The sequence below is a fragment of the Melitaea cinxia genome, chromosome 5, assembly GCF_905220565.1.
Source record: "Melitaea cinxia chromosome 5, ilMelCinx1.1, whole genome shotgun sequence".
NCBI classification, from domain to species: domain Eukaryota; kingdom Metazoa; phylum Arthropoda; class Insecta; order Lepidoptera; family Nymphalidae; genus Melitaea; species Melitaea cinxia.
Window position 1 is genome coordinate 5,385,488 of NC_059398.1, and position 15,795 is coordinate 5,401,282.

Consider the following 15,795-nt stretch of genomic DNA (forward strand, 5'->3'; position numbering starts at 1 on the left):
TAAAATTAATGAAATATAATTAATTAATGAATATGGACTTATTTACTTTTAAACATTGCAGTTATCGTGTTATTCCATTTCACATTAATTAGCTGTTAATTTAAAATAAAATTAATTAACATAATTAAGACGTTTCGTTTTTTAATTATTAAAATAAACACGCATGTGATAAGTTATTTAAAAGAAAATAAAATGTGCATTTAGTATGCTCTTATTTTCAATTTATTTCTTTTCAATTACCTTAAATTCTGTGCATAAAAATTAAGTGGAAGGTGTTTATTTATAATTTTAAAAGCGAACTTCTAACATTTTCTATTTATAATAAATACAAATCAATAAGTAAGACACCGCAGTGTACAATAGCAACGTAATACGAGTATTTAGTCATACAACAATAAAGTTGAATGTTGAAATACAATTGAAGTGCAAGTCAGCGTCATATCGTGACATTATTAAAACCAATGTTGAGTTCTCATAATTGTCGATATCAATAGAAAATGAATTTGTAGCAGTAATAATAGAAGCTTTCCGCCCGCGGTTCCGCCCGCGTAGTTTACATGATTTTGGTTGTTCCGTTTTCTTCCATTAATAATTATATTGCCTTCGATATTCAGTAATAATTTAACATTCCGCTGGTGGCAGAATTTTTTAAATTGTATCATAAACTATGTGTTATTTTCGATTTTAAGCTATCAGCGTACGAAGTTTTACTACGTTTCATTATAATTAGTTCAGTAGTTTTTTTGGTGGAAAAAGGCTAAAAATATATCCATTCATCATCACAAACTCTTGTATATTTAAATAATAATACGATATTCTAGTACAAAGTACGTAATACGTTACAACTTCGACGCATTTCCTTACTATTGCGTTAATATTTCCGATTGCTAAATTTAGTACTTTAAAAAGTCATAAAACCAATGGAAACGCGCATTCATATCCGCGGTCAACTATCGGCAGCGTGAGATCAAACAGCGAGATTTACCTTGAAAATGTAATACAGAATGCGGTGGACATGCCGTGTCGGTACCGGTTACTATCATTCATAAGTATTGAAAGATTGACTGTTAAAGCGCTCGAACTTAATTGCTCTTAAATTGATTTAACTTAATATAAATTTTAAATTATTAAATGTTTAAAAGTATGTTAACATTTAAATAAAAAAATAATCACATCAAAAACGAATTGAAACTTAAAAGTAATCTTAAAAAAAGGTAACATTAAAATCAGAAATTACTATTATATAATAAGAACCTTCTTCTTTGTCTCATCAGCTTAATTGTACGAGAATCTGCTACTATAGTTACTATTTATCATTTTCAAGCATGTCCATTTTTACCTCTATACGTAGTTATAACTAAAAGAGCTACAACTGACTTTGTGGCTAAAGAAATAACAAAAAAGATTAAATTAAAACAGGAAATGCTCTCTATATGGTTGTTACATTACTTAAAATCAACTGCGACTATCTTGGTGTAAATTTAAAAGAAATATATAGAAATAGAAAAAACATACAAATACTAAATTCAGTCGAAATAAGAAACTTTTTTAATATTACATTTTCAAACTACGAATAGTATGACGAAATAAAAAAAAAAGTTACTCTCTGCATCTAATCTTTAATTTAAATATTTTTCACGCTTTCATTATTTTATAATATAGTTATACAATACACACGTAACTGTCCCAAGTATGTGGTTCCTTGTAAAAAAATGTAAGCGACAAGCGATTTTGCACAGTCGTAAATTATTATTGAACGGGTAAAAAGAGAAATCTAAATAATTTGAAAATAAAAAGCACAAAAATGGAGATTTTTTTTGAAGTGAAACTTTTTTGGATCATTGTGATTCGAAACTCGATGAAACGAAAAATTCGTGACAGTAAAGAAACAAACACATAAATTTATAGGAGAGAAATAGAATACATGACTGCTCAAAACGCGTAAGCGATACGTTTTGCATGGCGCTTACGAACTATTCCACGAAACCGTGGTCATCGTCGATAGAACAAATCTAAAGGCCAACCTTCCTACGAATTTTCAGATGTTTTACTTTTGCTGTGTATGAATATCGCATATACACTTTTTTATTACTTTTTTTATCAAACTAAGTAAACTTTATAATATATGGTCTTATAATGAAAAGTGTACTCATTTTTTATTAATAATTATTTATAATTAATTACTTAACCGACATTAAATATTTCCTCAGGTAAAGTAAAGTAAAAATTACCTTCGCATTGAAAAAAATTCTTTTACTTACGCTTCAGGGATTTTCTAAAGATTTTTTCAATAAATAATAATTATAATTATCACATTCCGTATACATTTTAATGTGGTTCCGGTTTAATAAATTGTATTGGGTTATCCGTGATGTCATTGACATGATAGTAAAAACCCTTTATTCCGGCTGCGCTATGGGTATCGAGATATTTTTATTATGAACTTATAATTATGTATTATATGATATTGTCGACAAATTTTTAAATTTTTTTTATATCAAAACTATAAAGACTGTGTGGCGCAATCTTAGATAGAAAATATTATAATTTTTTTTTTTTTTTTTGTTTTTTTGGAGTGGTACTATCATTAATACTGGCTTTTTTTTACTTGTTTCTACATAGATCACGCATCATGCCAATAGCAATTAATAAATTTTACTAAATCACTGGATACTTTTTATCCTAAAATTACCTAAATAGGCTTCCCTTGAGAGAATTAAAAATTGTAGTTAGTTATAATTAAATAATGCGTATTGCGATTTTATTTATTATTATTTTTTTCTTGTTAGAAATTTATAAAATTAAGATTACAAATGGAGTTGCGTGGTGATTAATTCTTGGAGTCACTTCTTCTGTATAAGAAGACCTTTACCGGGCAGTGGAACATTTACAGGCCGTTCGTTACACTCCAGTTATAATCAATTTACATAATATTTATGATAAAAAAAAATATTATTAACAAAAATGAACTTAAAAAACATTTGGCGAAAATATCATAAAAAATCACCATTAATTGACTGTTTACATATAAACGTGAAATTTTATCTGTCAATTTTTACACAATGATTTAACTTGTTAAAACATTCGTAATTGCTTAAGTACGTTAAAATTACACAAAACAGATTTTTAATATATGTCCTGGTGAAAGGCTCCAAGAACTTAACGTTATATAATGTGGAACAGTTAAACTTCGCAAGGTCTGCTTAATGAGGCTGTAAGCACTTAAATTTCAAAGTTATCCAATAATCATATGGATGGATAATGCGCCAGCATGCATTGGTGCAGCGAGACAAAGTAACCTACACCATATGGCGAAGAAACCTTTTCTCGCCAGTTTATATACATATATTCTTGATTGCACTAATTTATTTTACAATAGTCATTAATATAGGAATATATTGGCGAGGGCAAACTTATCTCTAAAAGAGATATCTTCCAACCAACCCATATTTTATTTACAATACCAAAGCCATAATTGAGTACCTACTCGTACTGAGTTTGAAAGTTTTTAAAATTAAAATCAATCAGATCCACTAATATAATTTTTTTATTTATCTACAAGTAGGTAAGTACATAGGGAACACTTACAACAATTTTTATATCAGGTCAATTATGAGATCATTTCATATGTTAATAGTAAAAGTTTATTTTTTTATTTTAAATATATTTTATTATTTTAAAAAGGTTCTTACTTTTAATTTATTAATTCTGCTTTCGATTGTGAGTGGCAGCTGATGACCTTATTTATTGAGGATTCTTACTTCTAAAAGGTTCTTTCTTAAAGGTTAAGTGCAAAGATTTTGAACCAGCCTACTTAAGAAAGCAAACTTTCCCACTTTATAATATTATTAAATATAAGTTACAGATGCCTTAACCCTTTTAAAAGTTAGTTAATTACAATATGAAAAGTTATGAATATTGTAATATGAAACATGCAAACAAAGACTACAACTGAACATCAACTATTTTTAGTTCCTTGCAGAAAATGTCAATATTCCTTCATTTTAAAATTTTTAATTTTCTAAGTATGGCTCTATGTACTTAAAGCTTCTTTCAAACAACGAGAGTACAAATTAGTGATTATGTTTTAGAACAGTGTCAATTACTATATAACAATATTGTTGAATTCCAAATATATAATTAAGTATGTAAACTCTAATATGTACGATTTTATTTTTGTGTTACCCACACATTAGGAATTCTAAACATTTTTGAATATCAGCCAAAAGCTTAAACCGAAAATAAAAATCATCATATCAAAAATTTCGCTCTAGCGGGTATATCGTTCCATAGCTTAATTGGCTAGAGCGCCGACACGGTCAGTCGGAGACGCGGGTTCGAATCCCGCTGGAGCGGTCAATTTTTGATATGATATTCAAAAATGTTTAGAATTCCTAATGTGTGGGTAACACAAAAATAAAATCGTACATATTAAAAATAGCATGGTGTCGTCTCCTGTCAAAGATTTTCATTGTAACATGAAACTTTGAATAGTTACGGGTCTCTGTAAAGAACTCACTATAGACGGCGGCACGGTTCGCTTAAACCGAAAATAAAAATCATCATATCAAAAATTTCGCTCTAGCGGGTATATCGTTCCATAGCTTAATTGGCTAGAGCGCCGACACGGTCAGTCGGAGACGCGGGTTCGAATCCCGCTGGAGCGGTCAATTTTTGATATGATATTCAAAAATGTTTAGAATTCCTAATGTGTGGGTAACACAAAAATAAAATCGTACATATTAAAAATAGCATGGTGTCGTCTCCTGTCAAAGATTTTCATTGTAATATGAAACTTTGAATAGTTACGGGTCTCTGTAAAGAACTCACTATAGACGGCGGCACGGTTCGCTTAAACCGAAAATAAAAATCATCATATCAAAAATTTCGCTCTAGCGGGTATATCGTTCCATAGCTTAATTGGCTAGAGCGCCGACACGGTCAGTCGGAGACACGGATTCGAATCCCGCTGGAGCGGTCAATTTTTGATATGATATTCAAAAATGTTTAGAATGTAAACTCTAAGTTAAAAAATAATAACAAAACACTGTTTAAATCAGGTCAGTTGTTACAAACAAATTACAGTTACAAATGTGTACGACTTTGGATTTTTTCCAATTATTTTCATATAACATTACATAGTAGGTTATTTTGGACTTGTAAAATATAAAATTTCATTAAAAATGTACCTGAAGTTATACAACTAGGGTCCAAATTTGGTAAACGATTTCAAAAAGGAGATTGTATAATTTTACAAGCATACTTATTTTTATTCATTCATAAGTGTTAATAGAATTTAATTTACATAATAAACACAAAATATTTTTAAAATTGGTTCAAAAATAGAACGAAATACATATATCGATAAATGAGGCAATCAATTTTAATGACACAAAACTTATTTAAATTATGAAATAATTTTGATAATTTCAAAAACTTTCATTCAAGTCCAAAATCTTCCAATGGAACCTAATTACTGTCAATCGTTATCCATCCGTCATATTTAAGACTTATTTAGATATTATTCATTTCATTTCATATTTATCAGTTTTATCAATATAAAAAACACATTCTTTCTTTTAATTAAATGTCGCTATCGCTTCCGCCTGTAATGTCCCACTGCAGGGCATAGGCATCTTTCGACATGTAGGAGAAGGATCAAAGCTTAATCCACCACGGTGCTCTAATGCGGGTTGGCAGATATATTCCCTATATGAGTAACGATCACTATCAGGTGTAACATGATAACAACCGGAACCGACAGCTTAACGTGCTCTCCGAGGCACGGTGGGAGGACCCATAAAGAGAAACAATCAGATCGGAAATAAATATTTGTATAAACACAAATGTCCACTCCGAGCGGGACTCGAAGCCCCGACCGTCGGTGTTTATGCGCCGCCGACACGGCACACGCACCATTACAGTAGAGCAATCGTCAGTAAATGTGCATTCTTAAAAATTACTTTAGTAACCTTAAATTGTGGAACTGACACTTTGTCGGTTTTTCATATGGTTTTAATTTCTTACATTTTACTGACGAAAAAAAACTTATACTTTTAAAGAAGGAACCTGAGCGATTAATGTCTTGACACAAAACCGATTTTACACACGCGTACAAAGATTTTGTTTTGAAATCTGAAGTTCTAAGTGAGTAAAAGTATTTTATAATTCGGCTATTAGTATAAATATTCTTTAAGGTTTCTGTTTAGAAGTAATGAACAAGTTGATGTAGTTATCTTTTGTTTCAAATTGGCATGAAACGTTATTAATTTAGACCATGTACAGAACGTAGGCAATATCAAATTTATAAATAGATAAGCAAAAAAAAACGAATTTTAAAAAAAGTAAAATTAAAAATAGATGCAAAAAGAATCATAAAAAAAATATCTTAAAGCCCTTCATATTATGTTGACCTTAAAATACGAGTATATTAAACATACCACGACCTTGTGACTTAATCCATAGCTTACAATACTCGTACTTGCTGTCAAGTAGTAAGCCATTGCGTTTTTGACCACTCTGTTGATAATAACATTCCACACCATTAATCTCTAAAATCTGTTTCATTTATACGACCTCGTTACAAATTCATATATTTAATGGATTATTTAATTATAGTGTTTCAAATTGTAAACAGAAAAGTGTGTTACGTTTTATAATTATTATCTCGACGAAAAATCGTGAATTCATTGTTAGAAGCTTCGGATTAACAGAAACTGTGAGCGTACAATTAAATATAACGTACGCATTATCCATTTTCCTGTGTGTCAATGAGGCCATTGACATTTGACACTTGGTGTATTTTGTAAAGTGACAAAGCATGAAGAAGTTCTTGACGTTAACGTTCATAACAATTGTCGGAAACGAAAAAAAAATCGACTTTAATATCGACAAGTAATACAACCTAGGTAGACGGAAAAATAGTCAAGTAAATCATCATTACAACCTATACAGTCCACTGCTGGATATGAGCCTCCACAAGTTTACGCCAAAAATAACGTGAACTCATGTGTTTTGCCCATAGTCACCACGCTGGGCAGGCGGGTTGGTGACGGTGAGTCAAGTAAATACGCGTTATCAAAGACTACTCAAAAGGTACTCATCAGATCTCGGAATCAAAATTAATCTCAGAATAAAATTTACACCGGACCACAAAACAAGCACCGGCTTTCGATTAAAATAAGAATCATCAAAATCGGTAAACCCCATAAAAAGTTATGAGGTATAATAAAACATAGGTCGACGAAAAAATCGTTCAGTAAATTCGCATTATTAGATATAACTCGAAAAGTACTTATCAGATCTCAATTCAATTTCAATTACACCACATGACACTCGCGACTTTTTGATTCAAATGAGAATCATCGAAATCATTACACCCAATAATAATTGTGTTTGCTCGCAAACGTAGTACAACGTAGATCGACGAAAAAATAGTCAAGTAACTGCGCGTTATCAAAGATTACTCAAAAAGTAGTTATCAGATCTCAATAAAATTTATATGTGACCATATGAAAAACACCAGCTTTCGATTAAATTAAAAATTATTAAAATCGGTACACCCAGTAAAAAGTTATTGCGGATTTTCAAGAAGTTTCCTCGATTTCTCTGGGATCCCATCATCAGATCCTGGTTTCCTTATCATGGTACTAAACTTGGGATATCTCCTTTCCAACAAAAAAAGAATTATCAAAATCGGTATATCCAGTAGAAAATTATGTGGTATACAACGTAGGTCGACGAAAACAGCGTCAAGTAAAAACGCATTATTAGATATAGCTCGAAAAGTAGTTGTTAGATCTGAAATAAATTTAAATGGGACCAATTGGCGCACACCATCTTTCGATTAAAAGAAAATTTGTCGAAATCGCTCCACCCAGTCAAAAGTTCTGATGTAACATATATTAAAAGAAAAAAAAATACAGTCGAATTGAGAACCTCCCCCTTTTTTGGAAGTCGGTTAAAAAGTACTGAGCCTTCGCCTTTTTTTGAAGTCAGCTAAAATGAGATTGAACGATGTTCACAGTTTATGAATATAAAGTATCCGTTAAAGTAATTATTGCAACTTTACATAAGTTTGTTTATTTTTTATTTTTTTTGACATGTGAACTGTATCTTGTAGTAATCACAATTTTAATTTCGTAACGCTTAAAGAAATACAATAAGTTAGCACACTAAAATTACTTGGTCTTCTACGGTAAAACCAAAATACAGGTATCTTATATAATAATACATTAGTAAAAGTTCTTTCGAATTTGATTCGTTTCATTAATAATTATATGAGATAAAATGCGGAAATTATGTCTTTTAAAAACGGTAAAACAAAATTAAATTTACGAATATTATTGTTAATTTTTCAAATTTTATTACACTAAATTTTTACTTATTGATAACTTTTATAGCCTAAGGTAAGTAAAAACATAACGTTAATTTATAAAGCTGACATATAAAACCACACACTATTTTCTGTAAGTACTGTACTTATGTACGTATATGTATGTGTGTAGGTATATATGTTTCTAGGGGAAATTTTGTATACACTTTCAGTTTGGATGACAAAGCATGGTTAGCCATTTGACATCATTCTAAATTCATGGTGCCCACACCTAAGATAACGGAGTAGTTATTTTAAAATGGCTTGCTGAAGCCATTTTAAAGGCTTGAGAAAATATTTCGAAACATAAAGTGACTTCACTCTAAATTCAATATGGCGGACTTTCCTCCTACAAGATGGGTACTCAATGATAGAGCTTACACGATCACGATCCAGCCTGTAATATCCCACTGTTGGGAATAGGCCACTTTACCGTGCAAGAGAAGGATCGGAGCTTAACCCACCATGATGCTCAACTGCGGATTGGCGGATATATTCCTTACTATGTGTAACGATTGCTATCAAGTGTAGTATATGATAACAATCGGAACCGACAGCTTAACCTGCTCCCCGAGGCTCGGTGAATAGTAAATCCGAGCTCGCATCCATAAAGTACCTTATCAGTTACTATGACTTATTTTTCTTATCGCCATTATTGAAACGGTATTATAAGTATAATCATTAATTAAATGATCTTTTTGTTTAATTGAAATAGTGTAAACAAAATCTATACAAAAATGTGCTAGAATAAGGCCTCAGAGAAGGGATGTATGCTGAAATACAACTAGACTGATACAATTTGTGCTAGTCCTACGGCTAAGCAAAATACTTTTTTCAATAAATATACAAATATGTGAAGCTATCCGCTTCTGCAACTTGGTAAATAATGTATAACGAATAGGTGCTTATAAAACAACCAATATCTACCGACAGTTTTACACCCACTGATACACGGTGGGGAAACCCACAAGGATGTACACCAAGACCAGTTCATAAATGTATAAAACTGCATAGAATTGTTATGAGCGAGAATTGAACCAGCGACTGCTGACTTTAATTGATTTTACCTCACTACTGCCTCAGAGCTATCGTCATATAGGACCTTAAACGGAAACGGGTAAAACCATACAGATTTTTCTGTGGTTTAATACATTTTAAAGATCCTTAATTACGAAAAATTGTATTTGGTAGCACTAAAAATATATGCATTATATATCTTTTATTCCTTAAATATACTTAAAATATTGATAACTAAATTAATATTTTAATTAAATTATATTAAAAATAGAAGTTCTTTTTAGTCGCTGTTTTGGCGTGGGAGCGTATGACATACGCAACCGGAAAACTGTCAACATTAACCTTTGTTACGGAACATTTTAAATAATTTCCAAATATCTCATTTATACACGAGTAAATTCGATAACGCCCACGTAATGTAATTCGCAGTGTCATAATATGCAAGTTGTCGCCAAACTGTGCGGTCTCACGGGTCTCATAATTTTATACTTAAAAAACCAGACTCGACCACATTCACTTCACTACTACTTACTGCGTACTTATCCCCAATTAACTGTGCAAGTTTATTTCTATCATTGATCTTTGAATCGGTATGACAATTTCACAATTTTATACAGGTCTTACTTCGGCGTTAACGAGAATGTCTATAAATTGTTTCTTATGTTTACACGTTTGCGCATGCGAAAGTTACTCTATCTGTCCGTATATTGAAGCTATCACTACAAAATTAGAGTTACACAATACCTTAAACACGAGCTTTTGTTATAAATATATGTAGAGTTAGATTGGATATTACAACTAAATATAGGTTGGATAGATGATTTTATAGGTGTGTTTAAGTATGTAATATATGTGTGTATGTGTGTGAGTGTATGTATACATTATAATTGTGTTTGCTCGCAAACGAAAAAAAACCGACTTCAATTACATCGAAGAGTAATACAACGAAAATCGACGAAAAAGTAGTCAAGTAACTACGCGTTATCAAATATTACTCAAAAAGTAGTTATCAGATTTCGATAAAATTTATATGTGACCACATGATAAATATCAGCTTTCGATTAAATTAAAAATTATCAAAATCGGTACACCCAGTAAAAAGTTATTGCGGATTTTCGAGAGTTTCCCTCGATTTCTCTGGGATCCCATCATCAAATCCTGGTTTCCTTATCATGGTACTAAACTAGGGATATCCCCTTTTCAACAAAAATTTTTTTATCAAAATCGGTACATCCAGTAGAAAGTTATTGCGGATTTTCGAGAGTTTCCCTCGATTTCTCTGGGATCCCGTCATTTGATCCTAGTTTCCTTATCATGGTACTAAACTAGAGATATCCCCTTTCCAACAAAAAAAGAATTATCAAAATCGGCACATCCAGTAGAAAGTTATGCGGTATAATACAACGTAGGTCGACAAAAAAAGCGTCAAGTAAAAACGCATTATTAGATATGTTGCAGTCAAAACTCTTAACCAGTCAAAAGCACTATTGACTAGCAAAATCAGTCAGAAGTACTTTTGACCGTTTGCTTTAGTCAATAATACTTTTGACTAAAATAACAGTTAAAAGTACTTTTGCCCAATGGAGCTGGTTAAAAGTACTTTTGACTAAATGATTCCGTCAAAAATGGTTTTGACTGGTTGTATCAGTCAAAACTCTTAAAAAGTTAAGGTGGTCGATAAAAATAACTACAAACGCACATATAAACTTTTATATTACTCATTATTAGTGGAGAACGTCTGATATTAGAACAAAAATGAGTGACTACGAAAAGAAAGAAGGCTTTTGGCAAAGAATTTTAGCGATGGAAGATATGAAAGATAGTCATTTCAATGTGATGACAAAAGAAAAATTTGAAAAGTTTGCAATGGATGTGGAAGACGCGAAATTTAATGAAAAGGAAACACCATTACAGTACAGTAGACTACAACGCTTTAACACATTGAAGTTTTTTTGGTATAAAAAAATTAGTTACAAACACAGAACCTGTCAAATATTTTTGCCGGCTAAGGAAATCTACGACATTATTGATGCTGCTCATATTTCTATAGGGCATGGTGGTCGCGATAGACTTAAGAATGAAACGGCAAAAAAGTACGCTAATGTTACAAAAGAAATGAATTATATATATTTATCAATGTGCGAAGTATGCCAAAGGAAGAAAAGCAAGAAAAGGATGGGTCAGGTTTAGAAACCGATCCTGCACACTGAAATGAACAGCCGCTGCCAAGTCGATCTGATTGACATGCAGTCGCAAGAAGATCGCGGACATAAATTTATTATGGTTTATCAGGATCATTTGACTAAATTTATTCACATCTAACGAGTTAATAGTGCTTTTGACTGACGCTTTTTTGCAGTTAAAACTACTTTTGACGGAAAGCGTCAGTCAAAAGTATTTTAAACCGCGAATTTGCAGTCAAAAGTACTAATAACCAATAATTTTCAGTCAAAACCACTTTTGACCAACTTGTCCAGTCAAAAGTACTTTTGACTGATTTCGCTAGTCAATAGTACTTTTGACTGGTTAAGAGTTCTGACTGCAACAGATATAACTCGAAAAGTAGCTGTTAGATCTCAAATAAATTTAAATGGGACCAATTGATACACACCACCTTTCGATTAAAAAAAAATTGTCGAAATCAGTCCACCCGGTCAAAAGTTCTGATGTTCTGTTCTGTTCTGTTCTAACATACATAAAATAAAAATAAAAAATACAGTCGAATTGAGAACCTCCTCCTTTTTTGGAAGTCGGTTAAAAAAACCGTCTGTTTCGGACTACGTCCTAGCTTTACTAGGACTTTACTAAGACTGTCGATTTGTAGTTCTAATAATATATCGCCTGTGGTGTCATAATGCATGTTTAACAAAGAGTATGGGCATTTTGAGCCCGTGGATGTTAATTTAAAAAAAAATAACTAAGAGGTAACGTTTTAGGTATGTATAGGGTAGATTTTATATTATTATCACATCTTATTTCATATCTGGTACTAAATAATCTACTAAATAAAATATTTTTCTATCCAGATAAATTTGCGGATATATGTTATGTAGCTAGTATGATAAAATATTAAAAATTGGCTAGAGCATCGACACAGTCAGTCGGAGATGCAGGTTCGATCCCCGCTGGAACGGTCGATTTTTGATATGATATTAAAAAAATGTTTATATTAAAACTTCATACTTAATTATGATATAATATTTTGCGAAAGAAATACAACAACATTATAACACAACCTTTACTTACATTCTACACCATATCGGATCTCATAAACGAGCTATAAGAAAAACTCATTAGCTATCAAGGATCATCATCATTCTTCTTCACATAATTCTCACTAAAATTTAATACGGCTTTGAAATTATAAATCAAAACATTATACCTTCTTCTTAAATTTATGATTTTTACTACAGCATAAACCGGGTATTAATGTTAGTATTCAGTATATATATTGTATAATTTCAAATTAAAAATTACTTTTCGCTCGAAACGTGCTACGTAAGGAATTCTAGATGACGGATTATGTGGTGCTTTCATTACTGGTATAATGGCTGTAAAATGGTTAGCAATTTTATAACGTGATTACCTCTAATGTCGAAGAAACTTTCCTATTAGAGGCCGTCAACAAATTGTTTTCACACGTCATAACCAGTCAGGAAACACAACCGCAAGACGTCTCCGGCTAAACCGAAATGGTGACGGAAATTAAAATCAAAATGCCTGAGAAAAAATTTAAGTCTTTCAACGAAACGTTTCCACATTGCGCGTTTGCTTTGGCTATTGCTTTAATTTATCCAAATCCAGCGAAAACGAAACAGAGAGTTGCATTATTCTTCGTCATCATAGCTATAAATTCCTTGATTTTATATTGGTTTTTGTTATACTTGGTTAAGTGTATGTACAGATTAGACATGATTAACCTGTCTAGACAAGTGACAATAGGTATCCTTGCGTCTCTCTTCTTTTTTAAATCATTCTACGTTAACTACAAAACCGATAAATTCCATCAACTTCTTCAAAAAATAACGGATGATCTTTTAAAAGGCAACAATATGGACGAAGATTACAAAGTCATATATGAACAATACATTAAACTTGGAAAACTTGGTCAAACATGTTGGATTATCATTCCGATTTTGTTGAGTTCGCAATTTCCAATATACGCGGGTGCCTGCATGATTTATGAAAGTTTAAAAAGCGATGTAGGAAAGAAATATATGATACATGAAATGGAACTTAAACATATTGAAGATAAACAATATGAGTCACCTTATTTCGAGCTGGTATTTGCTTACAACATGGTGCAGTGCGTCGTTTTATCACCAAACTTTACCGGTTTTGACGGATCTTTCTGCATTGCAACAAATCATTTACGTCTTAAATTTAAGTTATTAGCACGTAAACTTTGTAAGGCTTTTCAAACTTCTCATTCCAGGGACGAATTGGAAATAAGAGTAAAAGAAACTATAAGAGATCATCAAGAAGCTTTAGTATTTTACAATGATCTTCAAGACGTTTATGGGGGCTGGCTTTTTGTGGTGTTCTTGCTCACATCGCTGCTTATTTCACTAAATATATACCAAATATATCTTAATCATCGAATAGATCCCAAGTACACAATATTCGCTATAAGTGGAATCATTCATATGTTTGCACCATCTTATTTCGCCAGTAATTTGATGAAGGTAAAACAATAAATCTGATGTACATAATAAATTTTCTCGAATATTAGTAGAGGTTTATTTTATCAAGGGCAGATTATTACGAAGTGTTACAGTACTTACAGCAATATAAACGATATTTTATAAATAATTACATTTAAAGACCAATTTCAGAAATTGTAGAATATATAGTATTTATGGAATATATGACTATATTAATACAGAAAATAATTCCCAGAATTAGATAGAAGGGAGATAGTGTTGATATTTTAGTTATTTTGGTATTACTATGAGTTAAAGATTTTTATAACAAATATTAATATATTTTACAACCTGCGGATCTTTAAGTCGCGAGTGAACAGGTTACTTCCAAGTAAGCGTGCTCCATCCTAGACCGCATTCTCATTTGACATCAGGTGAAATAGTGGTCAAACGCAAGCCTGATCTAAACTTTAAAAAAACTTCAAGCCTTGATAATTCACTACTAACTCTAACTATGATCTTAAAATTTAAATATATTTAAAGATAATTACAACCTATGAAACAATAAAATGTCAAATTACAAACTCGAAAGCTAAACTATTTATAGTTTAGGTTTTAAACATCAAAATAGAAATATTCGGTTCATTAGCATAAATAGTTAAATAGTTCAAGGCAAATATTGCATGTTATTGTAACAATTAAAGGATTTTTTTTATTTATTTTTTTAGACCAGTGAAGAGCTAAGCTGGGATCTGTACAACGCTAATTGGGAGTCCTGGGCTGACCCTGCAGTTACAAAATTACTTATATTTATGATCGCAAAATCACAACAAACCCTGATCCTCACAGGAAAAGGGATAGTTTATTTTAACATGCAGTTATTCATATCTGTTCTACAAACATCGTATTCATTTTTCACGCTTATTTCGAGTTAATTTTTTATTGCAACCTAACCTAAATTCTTTATTTAATAATAAAATATTCACACATTAATGTAGGTTAAATTAATTGCACAATTAAAACACGAAGGTATATACATATACGCAACAATGATACATTTAATTGAAGTAAAGTAATAAATTTAATTGAATTATACAAGTATTAAACAAGTATTGGGATTACAAAGAGGTTAATTTAAAATATAATTATTCGACACAGAAAGATAAAAACAAATGTTGACAATTGAAGAATTACTGTCAATAAAAATAACATGTAAAGGATCTGGAACCAGCTGGAACGAATGGACTAGCAAAAAGGTGACATCATAAGTACATAGTTTTATATTTTAATGACAAAAGTTTATATCATGAAATCCTACAATAAATTTTATGTAGTGAGCGTAAAAGAAATAAAACTTCAAACATTTTGTTGTTTCTTTAGGGTTCCGTACCTCAAAATAAAAAAACGGAACCCTTATAGGATCACTTTGTTGTCCATCTGTCTGTCAAGATCCTTTTTCTCAGGAAAGCGTGGAGGTTTCAAGCTGAAATTCATATCAAATTCCGAAGTCTACTGTCCCTTGGAGCTGTGAAAAAAACAAAACTCTAAGTCAACGCAACCAAAAGATACAGCTGTTTATGCTACAAATTTTCGTCACTCGCAAGGGAATCAAAACCTATAGGATACTTCCCGTGGACTCAGAATCTTAAAATTTGGTACGAAGCAACATCTTATAGCACAGATAAAGGAAAAATTGCGAAAAGCATAAATTTTTAGTTACGTCAAATAATAAAAATATTTTTAATAACTTTTGTACGGGAC

General features: G+C 31.3%; 1 protein-coding gene across 1 annotated transcript; it reads left to right on the plus strand.

The window, feature by feature from the left end:
* The first annotated feature begins 13,083 nt into the window (after positions 1-13,083).
* Positions 13,084-14,969, plus strand: LOC123653982 (odorant receptor 22b-like). Its single transcript, XM_045589947.1, has 2 exons — positions 13,084-14,076; positions 14,763-14,969. The coding sequence occupies exons 1-2, from the start codon at positions 13,084-13,086 to the stop codon at positions 14,967-14,969; spliced, it is 1,200 nt and encodes a 399-aa protein (XP_045445903.1).
* Positions 14,970-15,795: the final 826 nt, after the last annotated feature.